This window comes from Panthera pardus, unplaced genomic scaffold (assembly GCF_024362965.1).
Source record: "Panthera pardus isolate Hobbes unplaced genomic scaffold, ASM2436296v1 HiC_scaffold_24, whole genome shotgun sequence".
In the NCBI taxonomy this organism is placed as follows: Eukaryota; Metazoa; Chordata; class Mammalia; order Carnivora; family Felidae; genus Panthera; species Panthera pardus.
This window is the reverse complement of record NW_026526810.1, coordinates 41,048,206-41,073,218: the sequence shown is the minus strand read 5'-3', so window position 1 is coordinate 41,073,218 and position 25,013 is coordinate 41,048,206. Positions and strand designations below refer to the sequence as shown.

At 33.4% G+C, this 25,013-nt stretch overlaps 1 protein-coding gene across 4 annotated transcripts in view; it reads right to left on the bottom strand.

The window, feature by feature from the left end:
• The window catches only part of RFX7 (regulatory factor X7), a 134,035-nt gene that overhangs the window by 38,630 nt on the left and 70,392 nt on the right, over positions 1–25,013 (bottom strand). For 3 of the 4 annotated variants that reach the window (XM_053889037.1, XM_053889038.1, XM_053889040.1), the window contains exons 4-5: positions 8,309–8,391; positions 6,624–6,746 (exon numbers count right to left, since the gene is read on the bottom strand). In XM_053889037.1, coding sequence (XP_053745012.1) covers positions 6,624–6,746; positions 8,309–8,391 — 206 coding nt within the window. Of the gene's footprint in view, positions 1–6,623; positions 6,747–8,308; positions 8,392–17,845; positions 17,885–25,013 lie in introns of all 4 variants that reach the window. The other variant, XM_053889039.1, reaches the window with a different exon arrangement.

Genomic DNA, 25,013 nt, shown 5'->3' with positions numbered 1-25,013 from the left:
ATTTTAGATTGGTTTATTCCATGAGTTTCATCAACTAGTCAGATTTTAAGACCAGGAACAATTTTAGATTAAAAACTTTAGAAACACTGTAATATAAACAGCCTAAACAAAATGACACAAATGGTTAAAAAAAACACAGGCATATATACATATATATGTATGTATGTATGTATGTATGTATGTATATATATGCATATATACGTATGTGTATATATATGTACATGTGTATATATATACATATATATACACACATATATATATGTATACACGTGTAAATATATACACACACCCATATATATATATATATATGATGTATATATATCTTATATATAAGATAGCCAGATGGGTCAAAATGGGTCAAAGGAGAATAAGACAAAATACATTCAATATGACACAGAATCATTTTTTGTTGACAAAAAGCAAACACTTTAACAAAGATCTAAATCATGGACTTTTCTTGTGTCAAACAGCCCAGAGATCAGCCCAGAGATCTATAAAAAAAAGCATTAAAAATACTATGAGAAACCATGAGAAATATCACTTTTGTAAGAGATTAATACACTATTCATCTTCAACTGGTTAAACAGACCAAAACAAACAAACAAACAAACAAACAAAAAAAGGTTTTGCAGAATTTGAAGTATTTGAAGAATATAGAAAAGTGGATTTAGTACATATCAATGTACAGTGAACAAAGAAAATGTCCAGATATATTTATAAAAATTGATAATTTGTTAGACTGAAAGTAGACCTCAACACATATAAAAATTCAGAAATTGAATGTGGTCATTCTCTGACCACAGTATAATGAAACTACAAATTAATAAAGTGCAAAACAAAACAAAATGAAAGAACTCCCTCAAGCATATGAAAAATAAAAAAAACTACTTTGGGTCAAAGAAGAAATTAGAGCTATAACTTCACACTATTGGAAAATAATGATAATTTTAACAAACACATCCATACTAAGGGATACAGCCAAAACTATAATCAGAGGCAAACTCTTAGATATAAATGTTCACATCTTAAATATGAAAAAAATGAAAATTAAGAATTCCATTTAAAGAGTAATAAAAAAATCTCAAGAAAATCAGGAGAAAAAGAAAGGCACCTAATAAATAAAAAAACAGACAAAACAAAAACAAAACATCAATATCAATCTCAGCTTCATTTTTTTCCTGAAAGAAAACCAATGAAATAGACTACAGCTAAGTATAATTTGAAAAAAAGGAAAATTCAAATGTATAAAACTAGAAATATGAAAATAGATATGAAATATAGACGATATTCAGTTTAGGAGAGAATAATATATGTAATGCTATGCTAATAAACATTTAAAAATCTGAATGAGTTCCAGGAAAAACAAATTACCAAATGTGACTAATGAAGTAAAAACCTAACCAGAAAAAAGCCACAGAAAATTGTCAAAGAATTACCTCGAACAAAGGCTCCAGGCCTAGATGGTTCTATAGTTGAGTTCTGTAAAATTTTCAAGAACAAATAACTCCCATGCTATATAAACTGTTCCAGAGCACAGAAATTAAGGGAAAGAGTTCCAATTCATTTACGAAGCTGGCCTAACCCTGATATCAAAACCTGACAAAGATAGCACAAAAAAAGAAAATTACAGACCAAAATATTCACTCATATAGATGCAAAGATCCTAAATAATATACCTGAAAACAGAAATCAACAATAGACTAAAAGATTACACATCTTGATCTGAAGAGAACGTTAAGTCTAGGGCTAAAAGGAGAGTTTGTATTAGGTAATACCTTTATATGGCACATCAACAGGTCAAAGAAAAAAGTACTTTGTTCATAGTAATCTCAATAAATGCCCAAAAAGCATTTGATAAATTTCAATATCCACTTCTCATAAAACAACAAAGAAAGTCAACTATAAATGATACATTCTTAACATCAAAGAACTGTAAGAGGAAATGATGCCTATCATTATTTAAAATCAGAAAGAAAATCTATTAAATGTAATAAAATAAAGAGAATGAGAAAGATATACAGAATAAACTATACTCAAGAGTCAAAAGTAACAACTGAAAAATTAGAATTAAATGAAGTTCAGTAAATATAAAACGTACAACATAAATATAACAAAAGTCTATAGATAGTCTATAAACCTAAACAAATCAATAGTAAAGCAATAGAAAAAAATACTTTTAATATATATAACACAATAAAAATTACCAAGGAATAAACTTAGTAAGAAAAATAAGTGGACTTAATTGAAGGGAAAAAACTGAAACTTCACTGAAGGACATAAGAAAGATGTAAATTAAGAAATATATTTCTGGCTCTGAAGTTAATTTTTCTAATATAAAATTTCACATTTAATGCATTTTGAATCAAAATTCCTTTGAGGTTTCCTTTTTTTAAACTTAGAAAAGTGATTCCAAACTTTATATGAAATATATTAATTGGTCTGAAAATAAAACCAAGGAAAATTTTTAAAAACAGAGATAGTAAGGAGAGTCTGGTCCTACCAGTTTCTTAGACAGTCAATAGCTAAAATATTAAAAATGGTATGGTACTGGAATAAGAACAGAAAATATAAGGAAGAAAACTGAGTCCAAAGGGTTTTAGTAAGATAAAGCCCTGTAAGTTATATTACAGATTACTGTGTTAAGAAAAATTATTCAATAAATAAGGCAGCAGTAATTGAACATTTAGAAAAAAAATTAAAACCAGTGCTTTATCTAATGGCATTTACCAAAATAAATACCAGATGGACTAAAGGATCATATATGAAAAGTGAAATAAGAAATATCTTTAAAAACAGTCTAGGAAAAATACATGGAAGTTCTTTCTAAGCATAAAAACAATGCTACAAGCTGCAAAGGAAGTAGTTATTTCAGGCTACTTACAAAAAAATGAACTAAAATTAAATAATAAACAGCAATCTTGAAAAGATATTTACATTTTATTAGTAAATATCCTTAATATATAAAGGTCCATAAACCAGCAATCCCAATTCTGATAATCTACACTAAATTATATCATCAAGAATATTCACTGCAGTGTTGTCACTGTTTCCCCTTCAGTAATTGTGTAAACAATGGGGCCAAATTTGGTTAAACAAAACAAGAACATATACACGAAAAGAATGCGTTAGAAAAAAAAAAAAAAAGGAAATAAACCAAGGTGGTTATTTTTATGTAGTGAGGTTTATTGGTACTAGATTATTTTTTTAATATACATTTGTAACTCTTTCCCAAAACTGTAATGACAAATATATATTACTTTTGTAATTCAAAAATAATATAAAAATAAACACATGAATGATCATTTTATAAACACATGAGATTATCAGAATTCAAAAGTTTCAACAAATACAAAAATTCACAATCATTTGTAAATTAAACTGTCTTTGCATTGTGAAAGCCCCTTAAAGCTTTCTGGTTCTATTAGTTTCTTAATGTTACATGAAAATACAGTTAAAAGAAGTCATTCAATGCTGTCTTAGATTTTATTTCCATTTTTTCTCTCAAAGGGATTTTGATTTTAATGACAATAAAGGGATTAATTTCACAGAAATTATATCTGAACATCACTGCAATGAATTCTACAAGGGTCTATATGCAATGGAATAGCTTAAAAGTATATTTCACATTCATAATATATTTTCAGTGAATATTTAAAAGAGAATCAATTTAAGTTTGGTCATTCTATGTTAAGTTTTTATGTAGGAAACCTCATCAGTGTACTCCAAACAGGAAGATGACTAGTCTAAAAAGGACATTAGGAAAGGACAAAATTTCTTTAAAAGTATTTACTGAGAAGAGTATTATCTCTTCTGTGATTTAAAACTCTTGTACTTTAAAAAAAAATGTAGTTATACTACATTTTGCTTTCTTTAGTAAGCTATTTCCTAATACTTTGATATACTTCTTGCCCGTCTGTAGTCCTACATTTTGCATCTCTCTCAAGTTACTTAAACCCATATGGCAACTTATGCTTTTAGGCAAGGCACAATCATATGAGAGAATAATTTGGAGCTCCCATATGCTGTGATACTGTGGACACAGAAACATACTTTCTTCTTAGACCATGTTGTGCTAATACATGTTACTGTATTATTTGTATGCATGTGTACTAATTCATATTTTGAGCAACTTATTTATTCACACTAAGTGAAAGTCCTAGCCAAGTTTGTTTCTAACTACTTGACCAACCTTCTCTACCCACACAGTATATCACTCAAATTTAACAAGTTTGCCTTTTCACCCATTATGAAACACTCATGGAATCGGAGTTCTAGCCCTATATGGTCTCCTAACTAGTTTTGTGACACTGGGAGAGTCACCTAACTTCTCTGGGTTTCCATGTTTTCATCTACACAGTGAGGACAGGACTGTACTAAAACACTTAACGAAGTCTTTTATAACTCTGAAACTTTATCATCAATGTTAGGGAACAGAGTCCATTCTAATTGCTCTTAATATTAAATTAGTATCTACTGTGTGGAAATACTGTGGGGAACACAACAGTAAATAAAATATATTCTTAGCAAAATGATTTTTGAACTAAAATACCCAGACTTAGGTATAGTACTACATACTAATTATAAAGAGAGGCATAATCATTAGCACAATTCTTTCACATTCCATGAACAGAACTAGTCACATTATTATTAGAAATTTCTCTTACCTATTACTACTTCTTTTTTCAACTCTCTGAGGTCCTTCCTTTTATTTTTGCTGCTCTCTATTATAACTGCAAATTAATTGTTCAAAATTGAAGTGCCCACTGCTCCCACAAAATGATGGAATGTCTTATTTCTCTTTTGTTTAGGCAAAACCTGTTAACTTTTTTAACCTGTAACTTTTCATAATGAAAACAATTGAGGGTTTGTGGGAACCTCAGAAAATAATTTAATAGAAAATATAACTGTTCTTTGCCAAAGGCAGGAAACCATTAGGAACATAAGGAATACTTAATGGGCCAGAGTCATACTTCCACAAAGTTAGGGTGCTGTCTCTAACAACAGTGGAAAGATATCATTTCAAAAAATATATGAAGTCTCAAGTTCTCTTATTAATTAATTCATTATGAAAATGTCATACATTAATTGGTTCAGTTTGCCTTTTGGGAAACTAGGAAGACATCTTTGGAGAACTATTCCCTCAACATTTCCCACTTCAGACAACTTCTAGAATTTTAGAGCTATAAGAGACCCCATACTCTTTCAATTGCCTCATTTTATAGATAACACATCTGACAAAAAGAGTGGTGAAAACACCTTTCCAGGTCACAAATTTAATGACAGATCTATTCCGTTGATCCTCAGTCCAGAATTTCTTCAGCATATCACATTTGCTGGTATTAACAACCTTTTAATAAGTTAATATTTGCTTCCTTATAGTTTTATAGGGTTATTTCTGTTATAATTATCTGGATTTAGTGAAAAATTAACACTTACTATAAATACATAACAGAATTTTCACCAGTGGAAGGGACTATATCTTATTCATTATATCCTCAGAACTTAATACAGGTTCTGGCACATAGCAGGCATTTGACAGGTTGTTATAAGTTAAGAGAATGAACTTTAGAGACTTGGGTCACATGTACTCTTAGCTTTTCTTAAAAAGAAAAAATCTAAGCTTTTCTTAAAGAGAAAAAATCTAAAGCTCTTCAGTTTAACTTTGTTCCCTTGATTATTTCAGACATTTTTCTTCAGACTTTCTCTGGCTCTATGTTCCTTAAGGTTAAGGAATCAGAATTTTGAATGAAGACTGAAGTTTCCTTTCTAGAAAGTATAGTAAGTGTGGTAGTGTAGTCCCTTTGCATCATTTTACACTGGTTAACAACAGCATTTATTTGACACTTTTCTTTCAAACTGTAGAAGTACAACACATGAATCGTTGGTGGTTTGACATTTAAATACCCAGAGAATGTTGTTTTTATTTACTCTGCCAGAATAAATTCCATTTTCAGTATCAATTATAAAAAATGTTAAACAAAACTAGACTTGGCAACTATTAAATTTTTTTAACCAGAAAGGTCCATTAGTCTATACTTTTGTTTCCTGTATTTAAATAAATTATCTGTACAATCGACATTATTCGAGCATCTAATATGTACAAGTCACTGAACTCCCTCATTCATGAATAAGTAATTCACAATATCCCAGAAACTTATCTTTTTTTTTTTTTGATTGGTACAGAGAAACATTAGGTAAGTTTTGAACACATGAAAAAGGCCCTTAAAAAGTTTTAATAAAAAACATGTTTTAATTTTCTCTTATACATTGACTTATTTATTGCCTTCCACTGTCCTAGACCTAGGCAGACCCTTCCTGTCATCCTTAAGAACTCTACAGGAACGCTCTTATTTAGCAATCTTTTACCATTATCATGCTACCCTCCAACATCCCTTCTATCATCCAGAAGAACTCCAAAAGAATCCCTTTATTCAATAATCCTGTCCTTTATGATATATGCTACCAGAGAAGCTTAGAGATAGGAAGAATCTTAGAAATATCTAAGCTAAAATCCCATATACCAGAGTGATATTCACCAAGAATAAAACAAATCACTGTACCCAAGTATAGTGCTTAAGCTCTTTAACACATCAGCATGCATAATGTATACACATGATACTTACTTGTACTCATCATAGACTTCCTGTTTGGGCAATGAAGTCTCAGGATGTTCTTCTAGGGTATTCCGAATCCAAGAAAAGGCATGCATTTGCTGTGCCCGACTAGATGACACGGCATTCTGATCACTAACCATAAAAACAAAGACATGTTTTAGCTGAACCAGACAGCAATTCGTTGATAATTTTTGAGACAGCCTATAAGCTCCACTAAAGAATTGCATGTAAATACAATTGTAAATACGTGTAAATACAAATGACCAAACCAAATTCAGGCCATATAGTAAATGCCCCATTATCTATATACAAATTGTCCACCTGTGGTTGTGAGCCATTTTCTACAGCTAGTGACTGACTGAAGTTATTGCTGTTCCATCCCTGTACCATCCCTTCCCATGCATGGTCTCTAGAGTGGCATAGGTGATGGAGCGCTGACAACATAAAGTATTTGTTTCTGTGAAAATTACACAGATTAAGTGGATATTTGCTCACTTACTTGCCTATACATTTACCTAACTTACCAAATCATCAAACTTTTAAAATAAGTTATGGAAACAATTATTTTCTATTTGCTTGGCATTTTCAAGTAACTATTCTGAAATCTTATTAAGCACTCTATGCTTCAGAATGCAATTCATACCAGAGAGATCCAGAGAGGACAAATCTCCCTTTACAGTCCTTCTCTAACTGGCCCCCTCCCCAGGCCATTACTTCCATTAAACATCCTCAGTTTTTACTGTAGGGCAGCATCATTTATAAACTAAATCCATAAAAGGGACACCCAAAATAGCATGAGGGAAGTTCCTCTATTGATTCTGACATTCATCCCAGCTACCTATAATAATTATTTAATTCCAAAGAAGATACTAAAGAAGTTTCTAGGACAAAAAAGATGATGAAAATGGTTATGAAATCTGGTTTGAGGGAGAAGAGGTAAAAGCAACAGAATTTTCATGCCATTTCTTTTTATACACAATTTTAAAGTAATAGAAATTTAAGTACAACTTACATGAAAGAAATTTAAAAGGGTAAATAAACCTAAGAATAGAATGCATGAACCAACAACTTCTCTATTTTCTGGATAAAACTATTAATTTTTTTTTTTAATGTAGGCTTAATGCAGGACCTGAGATCAAGACCTAAGCTGTGATCAAGAGTCAGATGCTTAACTGACTGAGCTATCCAGGTGCCCCTATTAAATATTTTTAATAATGAAAATACAGTAATATCCCAAAACACACTTAAAATATCTTCTGTTTAAAGTAAATTCATGTTCCATATATGTGATTTCACTTTTTTTTCTTTTATACTGTGCTGTTTACCGGGCAGTAACTACAAAAAACTCCTGCAACATCATTCTTTACGATACTTAACTGTTTATTTTCTGCTTTTCTGTTCAATTTTCACAATCCCTCACACTGCATAAATATATTGATCTGTTTAAAAAATAAAACCCAAATTGTATTTCATAGCATTTACTCGGGTACACAAATGAATTGGAAAAAACTATAGGTAAACACTTACCCAAATATGATCAAAGACTAAAAAAAAAGATCTCCTGTTTTGCCATTCTGTTTCCTGATGATTTTAGAAATAGCACACAACAATAACAACCACAGCACACACTCCCCGCTCAGTTCTTAGGGATGTCCTACAAACACTATAATTAAGGCAAAAAACAAGAGATATACCTTTTCTCTCCATTGCTGAGACCAGAAGGCAGCTGAAGGTAGAGGTAGAGTTTCTCCAGGTCTGTAAAATTCTCAACTTCTTTCTGGTTACAAAAGATTAAAAAGAAATATCATTTTAAAAACACTTGTTTATCCCTCAACAAAATTTACTAATACCTGTGTACTACTGGTAGGAATGTAAATTGGTACAGCCATTGTGGAAAACAATATAGATGTTTCTTAAAAACTTAAAAGTAGAAATACCATATGATCTAGTAAGTAATTCCACTACTGGATATTTACCCAAAGAAAATGAAACCATAAATTCAAAAGGATGAACACCTATGGTTACTGCAGCATTATCTATAATAGCCAAGATACAGAAGCAACCTAAGTGTCCAGTGATAGATGAATGGACAAAAAAGATGAGGGGTGTGTGTGTGTGTGTGTGTGTGTACACACACACACACACACACGAATATTACTCAGCTATAAAAAAGAATGAGATCTTGCCATTTGTGACAACATGGATGGAACTAGAAGGTATTAAGCTAAGTGAAGTAAGTCAGAGAAAGATAAATACCATGTGATTTCACTCATATGTGGAATCTAAAAAATAAAACAAACAAAAATGAGCAGGAACAGACCCATAAATACCGAGAACAAACTGGTGGCTGCTAGAAGGGAGGAGGTAGGGGGATGAGCAAAACGGGTGAAGGGGACTGGAAGTACAGGCTTCCAGTTATGGAATTAATAAACCACAGGGATGAAAGGTATAGCATAGGGAATATAGTCAATGGCATTTTAATAGTATTGTATGGTGACAAATGGTAGCTACACTTGTGAGCGTAGTGTAACATATAGACTTGTCAAATCACTATGTTGTATGCCTGAAACAAATGCAACATTGTGAGTCAACTATACTTCAATAAAAATAATAACAATTAAAAACATATTGACTGTTTAAATTTAAACTAGATGAGTCACCTGCCAAAGAAAAAATTAAGGCTTTTTTCTTATCAGTAAAATAATAGATAAGTTGTTTGATAAATATATCTCACATAAAAAGTTACTAAAAGAAAATGGTAATTTCCTATTAATTCTTATATTCTAGGTATAAATAAAATCAATGCTTAGACAAAATAGTATTAGAGGAAAGGTCTAGACTAGAAGTCAAAAGAATATTCATTCGTTAGTCTTAACTTAACCATTTAACTGGCTATGAAGCTTCAGTGCTCCGGCAAATTTTCCTTACAACTGTGAGATAGATGACAGGACTTCTATGATCCTTTTCTAATTCTCAAAAACCTACAACATGTGACTGATGATGATACTCTCATACAGGGGCAGAAATGAAGTTTAAAAATACTGAAGTACTACCAACAAACCTTTCCACACAATGCAGATTTAATTATTCACAGCGCTGCAACCATGGCTGCTATTTGGAGAACCTACCTGTAAGATAAGCTGTAGCTATTCTGCAACTACATCATTTTGTCTCTAAACCTACCCTTTAAAATAATTTCTGCTATACAGAGGACTGTAGAACTTTCTTTCACAGCTCAGTTTGCCAAAAGTAGCTTTAAATGTGCCACAAACTCTGTTACAAAAATAATACAGTGAAATTTTGGTAGCCTAAAAGAAGTCCATTGCAATTGAAAATGTGGACAAATAATTAATTGGTACTCCTGGTAACAGAATTTATTCTTACCTAATAAAGCACAGCTTAAACACATATCCAATTTTAAAAAAGCTTAAAATGATATAACTTAGCCTATTCTTAGTCTCACCAGGATTTATCTATAAAACAGTTTAATCCTAGAATTCATCCACAAAAATCTCCATATTTTTCATTCTACTGTTTTATGGGAATTTTTGCAATTAGCTCTCACTCTAATACCTAATATATTTATCAACAATACCATGTATAACTCTCCTCTCAACAAAGGAAAAACCAAAACACAAATAGACATTTTCTTCCCAACTGTTACTTAACACTTTCTTTTCTCCAGATCCCCAGAATTCAGTTTTGGAGCATGCTTAATTGTATTCCTTGTCATGCTCTGCACTTTAATCCTTTTTTTAGTCCTCTTAAGTCTTTCCCACACATTCTTCCAAGTCTCTTTATTTTCTCTGCCCCTACATTAGTCTAAGTCTTCAGTTGTCTGTCTTTTAACAATAAAGGAGGATTCATTTACTCATTCATCAATTTTATTTTCTGCCATGTTTCACAAATGATTTACAGTAATTAAAAACTTACAGTGAACCTACAAAGACTAGAAATACACATACGAACAACGCAACAGTCCTTGTCCTTAAGGAACTTACAAAGATTTGTCATTACTAAAAACATAGAAAACTAGGGGCACCTTGCTGGCTCACCCAGTTGAGCATATTGATTTTGGCTTAGGTCATGATCTCTCATGGTTAGTGAGTTCGAGCCCTGCATCAGGCTTTGCACTGACAGCATGGAGCCTGTTTGGAATTCTGTCTTTCCCTCTCTCTCAAAATAAATAAACTTAAAAATAGTTCCTAAAATACTTTCTGTTGAGTATTAACATCACCCAGTTAATCTCAACAATCCTTACCATATTAAATCCAAAGTAGGTTATGTTACCAAAAAACCTTATTATGTGCAAAGCCTGAGAAAATGTAGTACAAATCATCATTTTTGGATAAAGAAAATGCAGTAGATGTGTGTGTATAAAACAGAATACTATTCAGCCATAAAAAATAATGAAATCTTGCCATAAGTTTATGATAACATGGATGGACCTTGAAGGCATTATACTAAGTGAAATAAGTCAGACAGAAAAAGGTATATAACATATGATCTCATTTATATGTGAAATCTGAACAATAAACAAATAAAACCAAAAAAAACCCCAAGCTCATGGATAGAGATAGACTGGTAATAGCCTGAGGCAGGTGGCAGGGCATGGGCAAAATGGGTGAAGGGAGTCAAAAGGAACACACTTCGAGTCATAAAATGAGAAAGTCATGGGGATGCAATGTGCAGAATGGTGACAAAAATTAATACTAATGTATTATAGGGGTGCCTGGCTGGCTCAGTCAGTAGAGTGTGTGACTCCTGATATCAGGTTGTGAGTTCAAGCCCCACACTGGGTGTAGAGATTACTTATAAATAAAATCTTTAAAAAATACTACTGTATCACATATTTGAACATAGCTTAGTGAGTCGATCTTGAAAGTTCTTACCAAAAAATATTTTTTTGTAGCTACGAATGGTGATGAATGTCAAATGGACTTACTGTGTGTCAACTGGTCTTACTTATTTTGCAATATATACAAATGAGGACTCATTATATTGTACACCTGAATCTAATATCATGTCACATTAATTATACCTCAATAAGAAAAGGAAAAAATATCATTTTTGATGACTAAGAATAAAAAAAAACTTCATAGAGCTTGAGAAACCTTGGATTCTATAATTTGTAAATTTAACATATACTAGAGGAAAAAAGAGAAGAAATTCCAGAAAAGAGGAGAAATTCCAGAAGGAATTCAGAAGATAATCCGAATTAGGAGAAAGTGCCAAAGAAGGGATTTAAAGACAGAAGTCAGAAAAATATTTTTGAAAAAGATCAACCTCACTGTCCTATTTTGGGTTTTCTTGTCTTTAAAACAACGAAAAGTTAACTACTGATTCCTATTTCATCTATTATGCGGGACTCAACACATAGAAGAAAAAATATGGAGAATTTGCTAAACCTGATATCAAAATTCTGTGAAGCAAACGGCAACAAATGACTCAAGTGTGTAGTGATGGCATTCAGGTCTAGCAAGGCTGAGTTCACCATGAAAATTTTTGGCTTCAGATATAATGTGTCACTTAAAGATAATCATTGGCTTCCAAAACAATGACTAGTGGTGTAGAAGACTTAGCCTTGCTTGATAATCAAGGCAAAAATATGTTGCAAATATGTTAAACATCAGATTATTTGCTATGCTTTGTGAACATTTAAATGTCAAGAAACATGTTTTTCTGTCCCACGTTGAGATTTGTTGGTTGTCAAAAAGAAGTACGTTTGGCTGGATTTATGAAATGAAGAACAAAGTTGCTCCATTTTTAGAACATTAGAAAAAAGGCCAACTGCCGAAACTTTTAAAAGCTGTAATTTTTAAATTTAGCCTGAAAAAGAATGAAGTACTGATACATGCTGCAACATGGATGAACCCTGAACACATTATGCTAAGTGAAAAAAGCCAGACACAAAAGGCCACATATGATTGTACCTCTATGAAATATCTAGAATAGGCAATTCCACAGAGAAAGATTAGTGGCAACCGGGGGAGTTTGAGAACTGATTGCTTCATGGGTTTCCTTTTGGGGTGATGAAAATGTTTTGGAACTAGATAGAGGTGGTGGTTATGCAATATTGTGAATATACTAAGTAAGTATCACAGGGGCACCTGAGTGGCTCAGTTGGTTAAGTGTCCGACTCTTGATTTCAGCTCAGGTCATGATCTCACGGTTCATGGGGTCGAGCCCCACGTCAGACTCCATGCTGATAGCACAGAGCCTACTTGGGATTCTCTCTGTGTCTCTCTCTGCCCCTCCTGCGCATGCATGAGCTCGCTCTCTCTCTCTCTCTCTCTCAAACTTAAAAACTAAGTATCACTACATGTAAATTTTTTGTGCTGTGTATTTTAGGGCAATAAAAAAATTACAATTTTCAAGAGCTTGACATATTTGACAGATATATCTGAATACTTGACTTTAAACTTCAAATAACAAACATCAACATCCTTATTCCGTAGGCTTTAAAGTTTTCATTTTCTTTAATTGAAGAAGTTAAGTCTCAAAGCAAAATTATTGAAAATGATTTCAAGTTTACCTCAAATATTATCTAGTTGGTTGAATGAACCATGGTGATAATTTCCTACTATTGTGATTGAAGGTTTCTTCTGAAAGCTTATGAGGACCTCTCTCTCACACATTTCAATCTTTGTATGAAGACATACAAAAGGAAATCTTTGAACTAAAGTTTGATTTAGATGTCAAAAACCTTCCAGGAAACCACTTTAAACTTAATTTTGCACATGACCTAGTTAGTGCTTTGATCTTTCACATCCTGAACAGAAGAGCCTGTAGCAAACAATCAGATTCAGCATTCAGTTTGATATCATGTGATCCAGAGGGTGAAAATAGGTATATATGTAAGATATACAAAATCAAGTTACTTTTGGAGGTTCAAGGTGGAGTTTAGTATTCAAGTCCTACATTCAATCCCCTTCCCTTCTGAAGCTTTGGCTGATAAAGAATATTCATTCACACCAGGAACTAGTAGCATGGAGCTATCTAATTCCTTCTATGAGGTGCAAGTAAAGTGGTAAAGAGAACAAGGGATAGAGACAGTGCTCATCAAACATTCCACTTGCTCACCTACACTTCTCAGCTTCCTTTGCAGCCATGAACTGAGCAGAAATGATTATTTCATTTCTCAGCTGACATAATTAAGAATCAATGTGTCAACTCTGTTCTTTTCTTCCCTTTGTGAACCTTGGAAGCCATGTATTTCACTGGTGAAACTGTAAGATGCAGTGTCTCAATGTGGGTTCCCAAGGGGGCACGTGGAGCAAGGACCTTCACTGATTTGTGCTGTACATATAATGTGAATGAAAGTAAATTTTTGCAGTTATGCCACTGGTATTTTAGGCATACTTTGTTATGGCAGCACAGACTAGCCCATCTTGAGTAATATAGAAAGTTAGACTTTTCCTTCTAGCACTTTTGAAAGAACTGAAGATCCCTTTCCTATATGTAGATAAAAATGTGAGGAGGGGGAAAGGATTCCTTTCTGTAATCACAAAATCTTTTACTCAATCATTTTTAAAATGGTATTTAACTTATTGTGAAATTTCAAATTAAATTAATCATGGATATAAGATATTTATATTTATCAAAATGAGATATAAGCTAAAAAAAAAAAGGTTGAGAAGCACCACTTTAGAAGATACAGCCTTCATGTTCTCTTCCACTTAACTTTTATTTCTAAAAAAAAAACCAAACAAAAACAAACAAAAAACTAGTTAAAAATTCAACTGTAATAATTTGGGACACATGATCCTGTAATATATGCCTTTGTCCCTCTACTTTGGGCCACAGCAATTATTCAAGAATTTATACCCAATTAATTTGCACTTACTGCTTTTTTGCATTTACTATTCAAAAAATGATTTTCAGTATCTAGTTACACCTTCCCCCTCAACTAGACTGAAGATTCTGGTTTGCCCAAAGTCAATCACCTTTTGAAGCAGAATCCTGAAAGATAAGACAGAGCCAGATGGGAATCCTTCTAATACTTTAATATCCCATTTAGTTTTTTTTTTAATTTAAAATTATAAAGTATTTCAAACAACATACAGGAAGCAGGTACATATGCATCACTAGTCATATTTAAAAGACGCTAACTTTTTGCCACATTTGCTCCAAAATTCTTTCACTTTTAAACAGATTATACAACAACTACATGGATAAAAAAAACCAATTCGTTCATTTATTTACTGACAGACAGTTATCATAAAGTTTCACTATTTCAAATAGTGCTACAATAAAAATCCTTTATTTGTGACTGCTGTATCTTTGTGTAAGAGCTTTTTCTATGGTACATACTTAAAAGTAGAAATACCTGGCCATAAAGGGTGCATATCTTCAACTTTATTGGGCATTTCCAAATTGCTCCCCCAAAACTGTTGTGCCAATTTATATTTTCAGCACCAAAGCTACAATTTTTCTATATCTCTGCTAAAGCTTAAGATTTAAATGTTAGCTACTCTTATGGGTATGAAAAAGTATTTCACTGTCTTACATTTTCTGATTGAAGGTGAGACTGAGGATCTTTTCATATTTTTTTATCATTTGAGTTTACTCTAATATAATTGATATCAAATTTTAGCATGCATCAGAACCACCTGGAGAGCCTGTTAAAAACTCCAGAGTTTCTGATTCAGTAGGTCTTGAGTGGGGGCCAGAGAATCCTGATTTCTAATACATTCAGTTCAGTGATGCTGATACTGCTAGTTAGAGAATCTTATCGAAAGAACCACAGTTGAAGAACATTTAAAAATGAGGATATTTGTCATAGTCCATGTACTAATCTGCCATTGGCTATAAGTGCTGCTATTACATTTTCCTAGTTGTAGCTTGTCTTTTCATTTTGTTTTTCGAGTCTTTGATGCAGAGAAGTTTTTAATTTCCAGGAAGTCAAATATATCAATCTTTTCATTGATAACCTGTGCTTTTTGTGTCTTGTTTTAAGATCCTTCCCTGTCCCAATGTCATAAAGATATCCCTCATTTTCTTTTTAAAGTTTTGTTTTTCACATTTAAGTCTTTAATTCCCCCGGGATTTATTTTTCTCATATAAAGTACGGTTCTAATTACAATTTTCCCACAAGGATAGCTAAATGTTCAGTATAATTTATTGAATAATTCACCAATTCCCTTAGTTTTCATGCTCCATCTACTATGGGATTCTTGTCTATTCACAAGTTTAAAAAGGGACGCAATTTTTACTTTTAGCACTTAAAAACACCTTTTTCTGAGGTGGAATTTAATTTAGAAAAAAACAATTTATCTTTAAGAGTAATATAGCAAAATGTATGATTCACTGATTGTTCTTGAACTTGTGTCACAGAGACCTTTCATATAAAAATATCATCCAGTAGCTGATTAATATAGTAATAAAGCATCTTTGATAGAGCTTTTATAAATCTGAGTTTAAGAGGCACATTTCCTATTGATAAATAATATGAATATGACCTATATTATATGTTATAAATGAAAGCAGCAGCTGCTACTTGAGCTTGATAGACTGACCCTTCAAGTTCAATTTATCTAAAGCAGTGAGATAGAGTAGTAAGGTGTAGAATATAGAATTAGAAGGCTTAGAGCCAAATTCCAGATTTGCACTCATTAGCTTTGTGATATTAGGCAAGCTGTTCAAGCTGAGTAATCTGTATAAAATGCTCATAAAATTTCTGTGAGGATTAAAAGCAGTTTATAAAATATATTTATAATAGATATTATTATTATTATACAAATATTATTCTGAATTAATTTAATTGCTTAAAAGATTTTGCTGGAAGAGTTTATTATTCAAATTCTATCAAAAAGTACATAATCTTTTATTTCAAAAAGCAAGATATCTTAAGAAATTTAGGAATTATTTAGCTTGGTGACCTCCACTAACTTGGGAGGTACATTGTAAGAGCAAGGCTCCTAGATTTTATATGTAAGCGACACATTTGCCCATAAGTTATTAAAGACCATGTTCTGCCAGTGCTGACTTTCTGCTGGGTAAATGCAGAAGAGAGTTGATACTATTCCTTCCTAAACCATCAAGATGAAATAGAAATTAGAAATTACTTCTGACAACAACTGTGCTAGTACTAGACAGAGAGGAATCAATTTAAGCAGAATACAGAAAAGGTCAGAAATAAAAGCTTTTCCTAGGTTGGACTTGGAACAAAATGTGTAACGTTCCACTCGTCTCCTGTAATTAAAAAGACTTGAAAAAATATTCTATAATTCAAAAACTGAGTTTATTTTTAGTGTTTCTGCTTATATGCTCAGGACATCTGCCTCTAAACTACCAATACATACAGGATGGATTACTGAGAACCAGGTAGAATTTCAAACGTCTGATTACCAGAACTTGAAGCCCTTTCAGCAGATGGAAAAGAAATATGTTCCCAGTATTTACTATCATGGATATAGTTATAAGGTAGTCTGAATGGAGAGATCTGCTCCTGTTTTTAGGGAGCATCTTGAATCAGGTTTGCTCTATAATTTCATGTTAAAAAAAAGGAATTTCTCCAGTTTGAAACCAATTCTCTATAGTGATGTATTTCTTGTTATGAGACTTCCCTCTCAGGTGTTATTCAGAGTTTTGTTTTGTTTTAATAAGGTCATAGAACTGGGAAAGGGCTGATGCTTAAAAGAGCATAACAATTAAAGGCTTAATTGAGAAGTTTTCAGGTAGATCCTTGATGGTGAAATGACATCTGAGGATCATCTTTATTTCCAGAAGAAGAAATTCTTCCATTGAGATGTATAAATACCCTTCAAAGAAATGGCTAGGTTGACAATGACTGAGTTCTGGTGGAAGATGACCAACCAGGGTATCATGTCCATAATTATTCTTTAATCTTTACTTTTCAAACTGGTATCAGAAAAAGGTCTTTTTAAAAAGTTTCAATTTAAATTTATATTTAGCACAGTCAGCTTAAAATCCAGAAACCTAAATTCTCCAGCTTGACTGTTTCTTCAGTTAATCATGTATGGAGGGAAAATATATACACTGATAGGATAATCATGCTTGAATTTGCCTTTAATTTTTTGAACAAAAAAGCAAAAAACAAAACAAAATGTAAAAAAAAAAAAAATCCAATTTCTTCCCCTCAGGTGACACTAATTCAAGAGCACAGAACTAAAAGTCCTCTTCACCAGCATCACTGACAGAAGGACTAAAAGGGGGAAAGTAGAAGCTTTTTTTATAGCTTTTTTTAATTGATGGAAACAATCACATACCTGATATTATATTCTCTCAGGCCCGAGCAGTTGTGAAAGCTGTCCTCCCACAGGATTGAATAAGGAAGACAGAGAAAAAGGTCAAGGTATGAGGACTCTTATTTTTCAATCCTTGTTGCTTAGAATTCTTAATTTTCAGTTTCCTAACTTGCTATGATAGAACCATAGTGGGCATGGGGACGGGATGCGATCTTCTTTTGAGCTACCTGCTACAAACAATGTAAGATGAAATTATTTTTCTATTCTGAGTCCTAGAAAATATAAATCAAATGGGAAGAGTAATTTTTATTATATTTGTATTATTGTGAGAATTTACTCTATTTGTAAATTTACTGATTTAGATATAAAATGAAAATGGTTTAAATCTCTGTCTAAAATATTTTGCTCTGAGATAAGGAATGTGACCTGAGTTCATTTGAAAGACATCAATTACTAAGGGACAGCTTAGAAAAAGTAAAGCAAGGCTGACAAGCAAACTCCAGCGAAACCCAAAATTTCTTACTTTCTTCTAATTCTGCTGGGTGAATTAAAGAATCCATGGCCATCTGAAAACAAACTAATGAACAAAAAACCCCCTTCAGATTGCCTCAACTACAATCAAACCTAGAGAACTTCCCACATCAAGAAGCCCTGAAGGGCTGCAAGGTAAGCACCGGAAAATTCACACTCCAAGTGGGTAAGTAAGGTATTTCTGAGTAGATACTGTGTCATAGGTTAGGAAAGTTCTGCACATAAAATTGGAAACAGATTAAATCATGAAAAAAAAAAAGTTAAAGACATTGCCAAGGACATCCAAACATCTAACTGTATCTAACAGTGGTCATTTTAATGAATGTACTTTAAAATATACTGGTTTTTGTACGTGTGTGTTTTAAGGGTTTAATAATAAAGAAGGAAGCTGCAACTCTGAAACTGAAATAATGAATAGCATGGTAGCAAGTGTCATGGCTACATAAGTGCCCAGATGACCAAAGATTAAACAAAATCTGAGACAAGGGCATATTGCTAAAATATTCATATAGTAGGTCCTAGGGTTCAAACAGGCAGAGGGCACATAAATTGATAGATTTGGGTCCCTTTGATACAGGACTCAGAGGAGGGCACTAGTTACCCACAGTTAAATTCTACAAACAAGTGATCAACATGGGATGATCATTTAGTACTTCTCTGGATCACTTAGGTGAGGCAAAGGTTATTATCAACATTTCTGCATCCCTTACAAAAAGACCCCAGGGTTCTACCAATGGTTGGGGTTGGGGGGGTGGGACTAACAAGAAGGATAAAGTTTAGGTCTTTCTAGTCACTTTGTTTTTAATTTTTTCAGCATGGGAAGAAAGAATAGTCCCCAAGAGCGCAGCTATTATGTTCCCCCTAAAATGGATTTCTAGTTGATTCTTCAAGATTTTAAAGCTACAGCCTCAGCAAAAGTGTAGGCCATAGAGATGAAAATTCAGTTCTGTAATTGCTATCTCTAAAAGTTGCTAATAAACTTTCCTTTTTTTTCCTTAGTTTACTTTTCTGCAAGTTTGAAATGACTGAAAATGCAAAGACAGAAAAACTAGAATCCTATAACTATTCATTTGTTTGCTATGAGACTATGCTTTTGTTGTGTTATGCCATTGTTATGAATATAGAGATAGTAATAAAATTGTGTTTCTTTCAGGTAATGGTGAGAGATAGCTATTATTCTTTCCTATTTTTCTTTGTGACAATAAAATGAATTTGAAAACTAGCTGACAATGGTTAGGGCATTCTTAACAATTATGAAAGAGAAGAATTACTAGAACTCATGATTTGGGCCTTACTGGCAATTTGGTCCACTTGAGTCCTTAACAGGAGGAAAAAAAACCCAAAAAACCACATTATGACTATATTGTCCTCCCGTACAAAGAGAGGATAAAGTAACTCATGATTACTGTAAAAAAATAAAATAAAATAAAAGGTTCAATATCCTCTAAATGGCTTGGCCTTGTACAGATTATTTCTTTATGATACTCAAAACACAAAACCAGCTATTTAAATCTGGCCCTTTTGTTAAGTCTTCTACCCTGCCCCAGTAAATTCTACACAAAAATGCTTTCTTTTGAAAGTTACCCATTTCTTTACCAAGTGACTGAAAGGAAAAAGTCAGATTCTGAAATAGGTCTTTACTTACTAACAGTAACCCTAGGGTCACATCGCAAGATAAACCCCATAACAATGAGCCTTTTTCAAGCTACAATGTATTTTAATTAGATACTGCAAACAAAGTTTTTTGTTTCAATCAAGTCTGAGTTAGTAAATTGACCTTGGTCACCATTTAGCATTCATTCACCATTTAGCATTCATCACAGAAAGGATGTGGGGTCAGAAAGCATGATTTCTCCTGTAAAGGAGGGAAAGGAGGAAGGAAGCCTTCCAGTTGTATTGACCTCATACATGCCCCCTCAATGACGTATTAAACACCTCTGGAGGGCAGGAGAGGACAAGTACCTCCTTTTCTTCTTCTTCTTCTTCTTCTTCTTCTTCTTCTTCTTCTTCTTCTTCTTTTTTAAAATGTTTATTTTTGAGAGAGAGAGAGCATGAGCAGGAGAGGGGCAGAGAGGGAGGGAGACACAGAATCCAAAGCAGGCTTCACGCTCTGTGCTGTCAGCACAGAGCCCAATGTGGAGCTCAAACTCATGAACCGTGAGATCATGACCTGAACCGAAGTCAGATGCTTAACCAACTGAGCCACCCAGACACCCCCATATGCCTCTTCTTTAAAAATTGTTCCTTGGGCAAGTTATTGAAAATTATGTCCAGCAGAGTACCGTCTGTCTTAGTCCCACTCTAACAGCATTAGTTTGGTTCTCAAGGAGCAGATATACTACATTCTCATGTTGCATACATCTTTTAGTTCCTGCCCACTCACTTCAGCAGTAGGCACACTCAAATAACTGGCTTCCAACCAAAGACATTAACCATGGGATAGACTTGAAAAGTTTAAAAATTAAATGAGAACATTCATTCATTCATCCAGCACTGAGTGTCTACTATGCTTTAGGCATGACCTTAAATTTTAATACAAAGGGAGAGACAATCAACCAAACTGATTTATTTATTTTTAAAGTTTATTTATTCATTTTTGAGAGAGGCAGAGAGAGAGAGAGAGAGAGAGAGAGAGAGGCAGAGAAAGCAACCCAAGCATCTGACAGCTCAGAGCCCAAAGTAGGACTCGAACCCACAGGCCACAAGATCACACACAGCCTGAGCCAAAATCAAGAGTCGGATGCTTAACCAACTGAACTACCCAGGCACCCTGACAATCAACAAAATTCAAAAATGAAACAAATGTTACATGTTTATGATAAATGCTATGAAGAAAAAGTTTTGGAAAGGGATACAATTTAAAGTAGAGTGGTCAGGGAAAGTTTCAGTGGGAAATAAGACATGAAAATATTTCGCACAATGGCTAACCAATGGGAAAGACTCTCAAAAGAGCCACCATAATTCTTTGTTCTACCCTACTTTTGATTTCTATTGACTAGCTGTTGTAATGTTGCAAGAACTGACAGTAAAGAGAGCCCACATTACTAAGAGACAAAAAGAGAGGCTGTCTTCTGTCTGTCCTCATACATATCATTATGGCTCCCTCAACCCTGTAAAGAATGACTCTCTGAAGAACCTTGCCCCAAAAGAATCTAACACAGAGGTCACAAATTCAAATGCCAGGCAGGTAACGCAAATGATTAAAAACAGACTATAGGGAAGAAATGTATTTATGCTAAGGAACAAAAGCCTGATGGGAACTGAGAAGACTGGAGAGTACAGATCATGTTTGAAAGGGGTAACTGCTACCGAAACCTAGTAACTGTTGTCATATGGAAGTAAGGACTTAGTGCCCCGAGTTTTCAAGAGAAACCAAACACACAATTTTTTTTCTGTGAACTCTCCCAATTTTGAAATGTGGTAACCAATATGAAATTTAAAAAATGTCAACATGGGCCAAACAAAACACCTCTGTGGAACAGATCTAGCCTGTGGTTCTCTAGATTAGTTCCTCTGGTCTACAGGGTTAAGTGCTGATTCCTTCCAGGGCCATAAGCACCAAGAAGCTTGATTTGCTGGAAAGACCTGCTTGTTATTACCATCCAGTCCATATCTGAGTTAGCATATGTTTTAAAATCCAGGAATGTACTTAGATTCAGAGAAAGCCGTAATAAAAAGATGCTATAAGCCAAGATGAAATGATACTAGAATAGCCAGGGAAATATCCTCTATTGCAGTGCTCCAAATACAACCCTGGAGAGGATCCAGGTACTGCTGAACTTCCACATAGGGATCTCTGATATCTGATAAATGAACAAACTTCCCACAGACAGACTTCTTGCTCGGCTTTCTCCTTGCCTGTTCTAATGAACTTACTACTATGCTAAACAGGATTTTTCAGATGGGGTATTTGGTGCCTTTTTTGTGATTCTATTTTTAGGTTTTAGATTTTGTAATGGACAACTCATATGTGCCCAGAAAGTTGGTTGCTTTACCTGAAAACAACCTTTGGTGCTCACTAAAGGCTTTGGTGCTCACTAAAAAGGTGAAGTTTTTAATTTATTTTTTAATTTTTTTAATGTTTATTTATTTTTGAGAGAGACAGAGTGCAATGTTTATTTAATGTTTATTTATTTTTGAGACAGAGAGAGAGAGAGGGAGACACAGAATCAGAAGCAGGCTCCAGGTTCTGAGCTGTCAGCACAGAGCCCAATGTGGGGCTCAAACTCATGAACTGCGAGATCATGACCTGAGCCGAAGTCAACTGCCTGAGCCACCCAGGCGTCTCAAGAGATAAAGTTTTTTAAAACATAGTTTAGTCTTTTAATTTTTGTTCATTTCCTTAGGGAGGACAAACGCTATTCTAGTGGGAGTGGGAGACACAGTCTTTAAAGGATTAATGAATCAATATTCAGAACCTAGGACACACTTAATACAGATTCATCACAAGTTCACTTTTTCAAGTTTTCTATTGTACTCCCTTGCAAGAGGACCCTCCTGAGAGCTCTCCTCTGGAGGGAACCTGCCTCACTACTTGAATGGTCTAAATGATGGCATTTGTCACCCAGTTTCAGGTTTCTCCAACCCTCTAAAAGGAATAGTGTTCTGGCAATTCTGTGTCACTTACCACTTCTCCCTCTTAATGATAATCCTACAAAGTCCTCTTTTGGTCAACTTTCATATGAATAAACCCTATCCCAGGATTTATACCACAGTTCTGTAAAACAGTTTTTTGTTTTTTGTTTTTTGTTTTGAGTCCTTTTGCAATATTGGTCAGTTAGTCCGTTAGAGAGCCCTAGAAGTCAGGCAGCATACTCCTCCTGAGAGGTTTAAAATATGGACTCAAATGGTTTAAAATACCCTCCCTTATTCTTGGTTTTAAGCCTTTATCTTTCCAACTAATGAGAAAAAAGGTAAGCAAATGTTGTCTAATCTTACATTTATATTCTTACTAGGATTGCTGTTGAACTGCCTAATCCATGAGACATATATTTTTCTTGGTGCTTCCGACTGATTTCCTGACAAACTGAATGTTATTTAATATTTACATTAGCCTTTCCTAACAGGATCCAAAACATATAGTCTTTCCCCTGCCCGCCCCCTTAACCATTATTAGTTCTAATAATTTCAAAGCAGGACTAATCATTTAGGGAACCTGAACATTAGAACTGCTGGAAACACTGCTTCCTGGTGGTGCAAACACCTAAAACACAGTAACGTAAGTAGGAAGTTCTCAATATCCTGGTAGTTCCGAATGATAACATACGGGAAATAATTTCTCTCTCTCTATTCTGGAAACTTGCTCTACAGATTTTACCAATCATTTCCTAAACAGTGTGGCCTAGGAAACCATTTTCATGATAAGTCTTATGAGGGGAAAAACGTATAGAACACACTGAGTACTTAAGATTCATGACATGTAACACCATATTAACAGCTTTTAAGATATTTTTTAATCCAAAGTTCATGAAACATTTTTGACTTTTCAAACTTTTTGCATAATATTTTAACATTCTATGGGACTATTCTTCCAAGGACCATATTTTGGCAAACATGAACTGTTATTCTCCAACTCGCTGTGATGGACTCTAACCAAAACAGGCTTTTCCTATACCAATTACACTCATGGTTATTTCTCTCACATTTCAGGCCTTCCTACAGCTGTCAGGTAGTTCATTTAACTAAACTAAGGCAAGAGGACTAAGCAATATGGACTGAGCAGCTTTCAAATTCTGCTGGGGTCTAGCTAATCTTCCGGTACTAGGTATGGCAAGGATAAGATTTAGTCTCTACTATTAAATTGGTTATAAAAAATGTAACTGGGGGATGCCTGGGTGTCTCAGTTGGTTAAGTCTCCAACTTCAGTTCAGGTTATTATCTTGCAGTTTGTGAGTTCGAGCCCCACATCAGGCTTTGTACTGACAGCTTGGAGCCTGGGGCCTGCTTTGAATTCTGTGTCTCCCTCTTTCTCTCTGCCCCTACCCTCCTTGCACTCTCTCTCTCAAAAAATGAATAAACATTAAAAAAAAAAATGTAACTGGATCAACTTTACAAATGTATAACGACATTACAGATCTAAAAGTGTTATAACTCATGAGAAATTTAGTTTAAGATATATTGGCTATCATTAAAATTAAGTAAAAACCAAATGCTTTAATTGCAAAAGCATTAAAACATTAACAAAAAAATTTTATTCACAATTATACCACTACAAATATTTTCATTTGTCTTTACTGATAAACAGGCAAAATGCTAGGCTTTAAAACTAGCATAGATAACAATTTAAAATTTTTCACTTCTTCTAGATTTCATAGTGGTATAGTCTTTGCAATTATAATTGATTTAATTAATTACAATAATTTTAGCTATTTTGTTTTAGAGAGAATGTTATTTCTTTAAAACGCATTCAAGCAACCTGCATGCAAAAAACTAAATTGCATTTAGAATTACTGATTACTAAAATTCAGTAAAATAATAAAATCAGATTTTAATTTTTTCATTTCAGATTTAAAGTTGGAAAATTATTTTCAAAAATAATTCTTGATTAATATTTTGAGAAATAATTCTTGATTATAATAAGAAACAGAATTTCAAAAAATTCACAAACTCATGTTTCAGATATTTTTAAAAAATGATATAGTGTATCACAGTTTTTAAA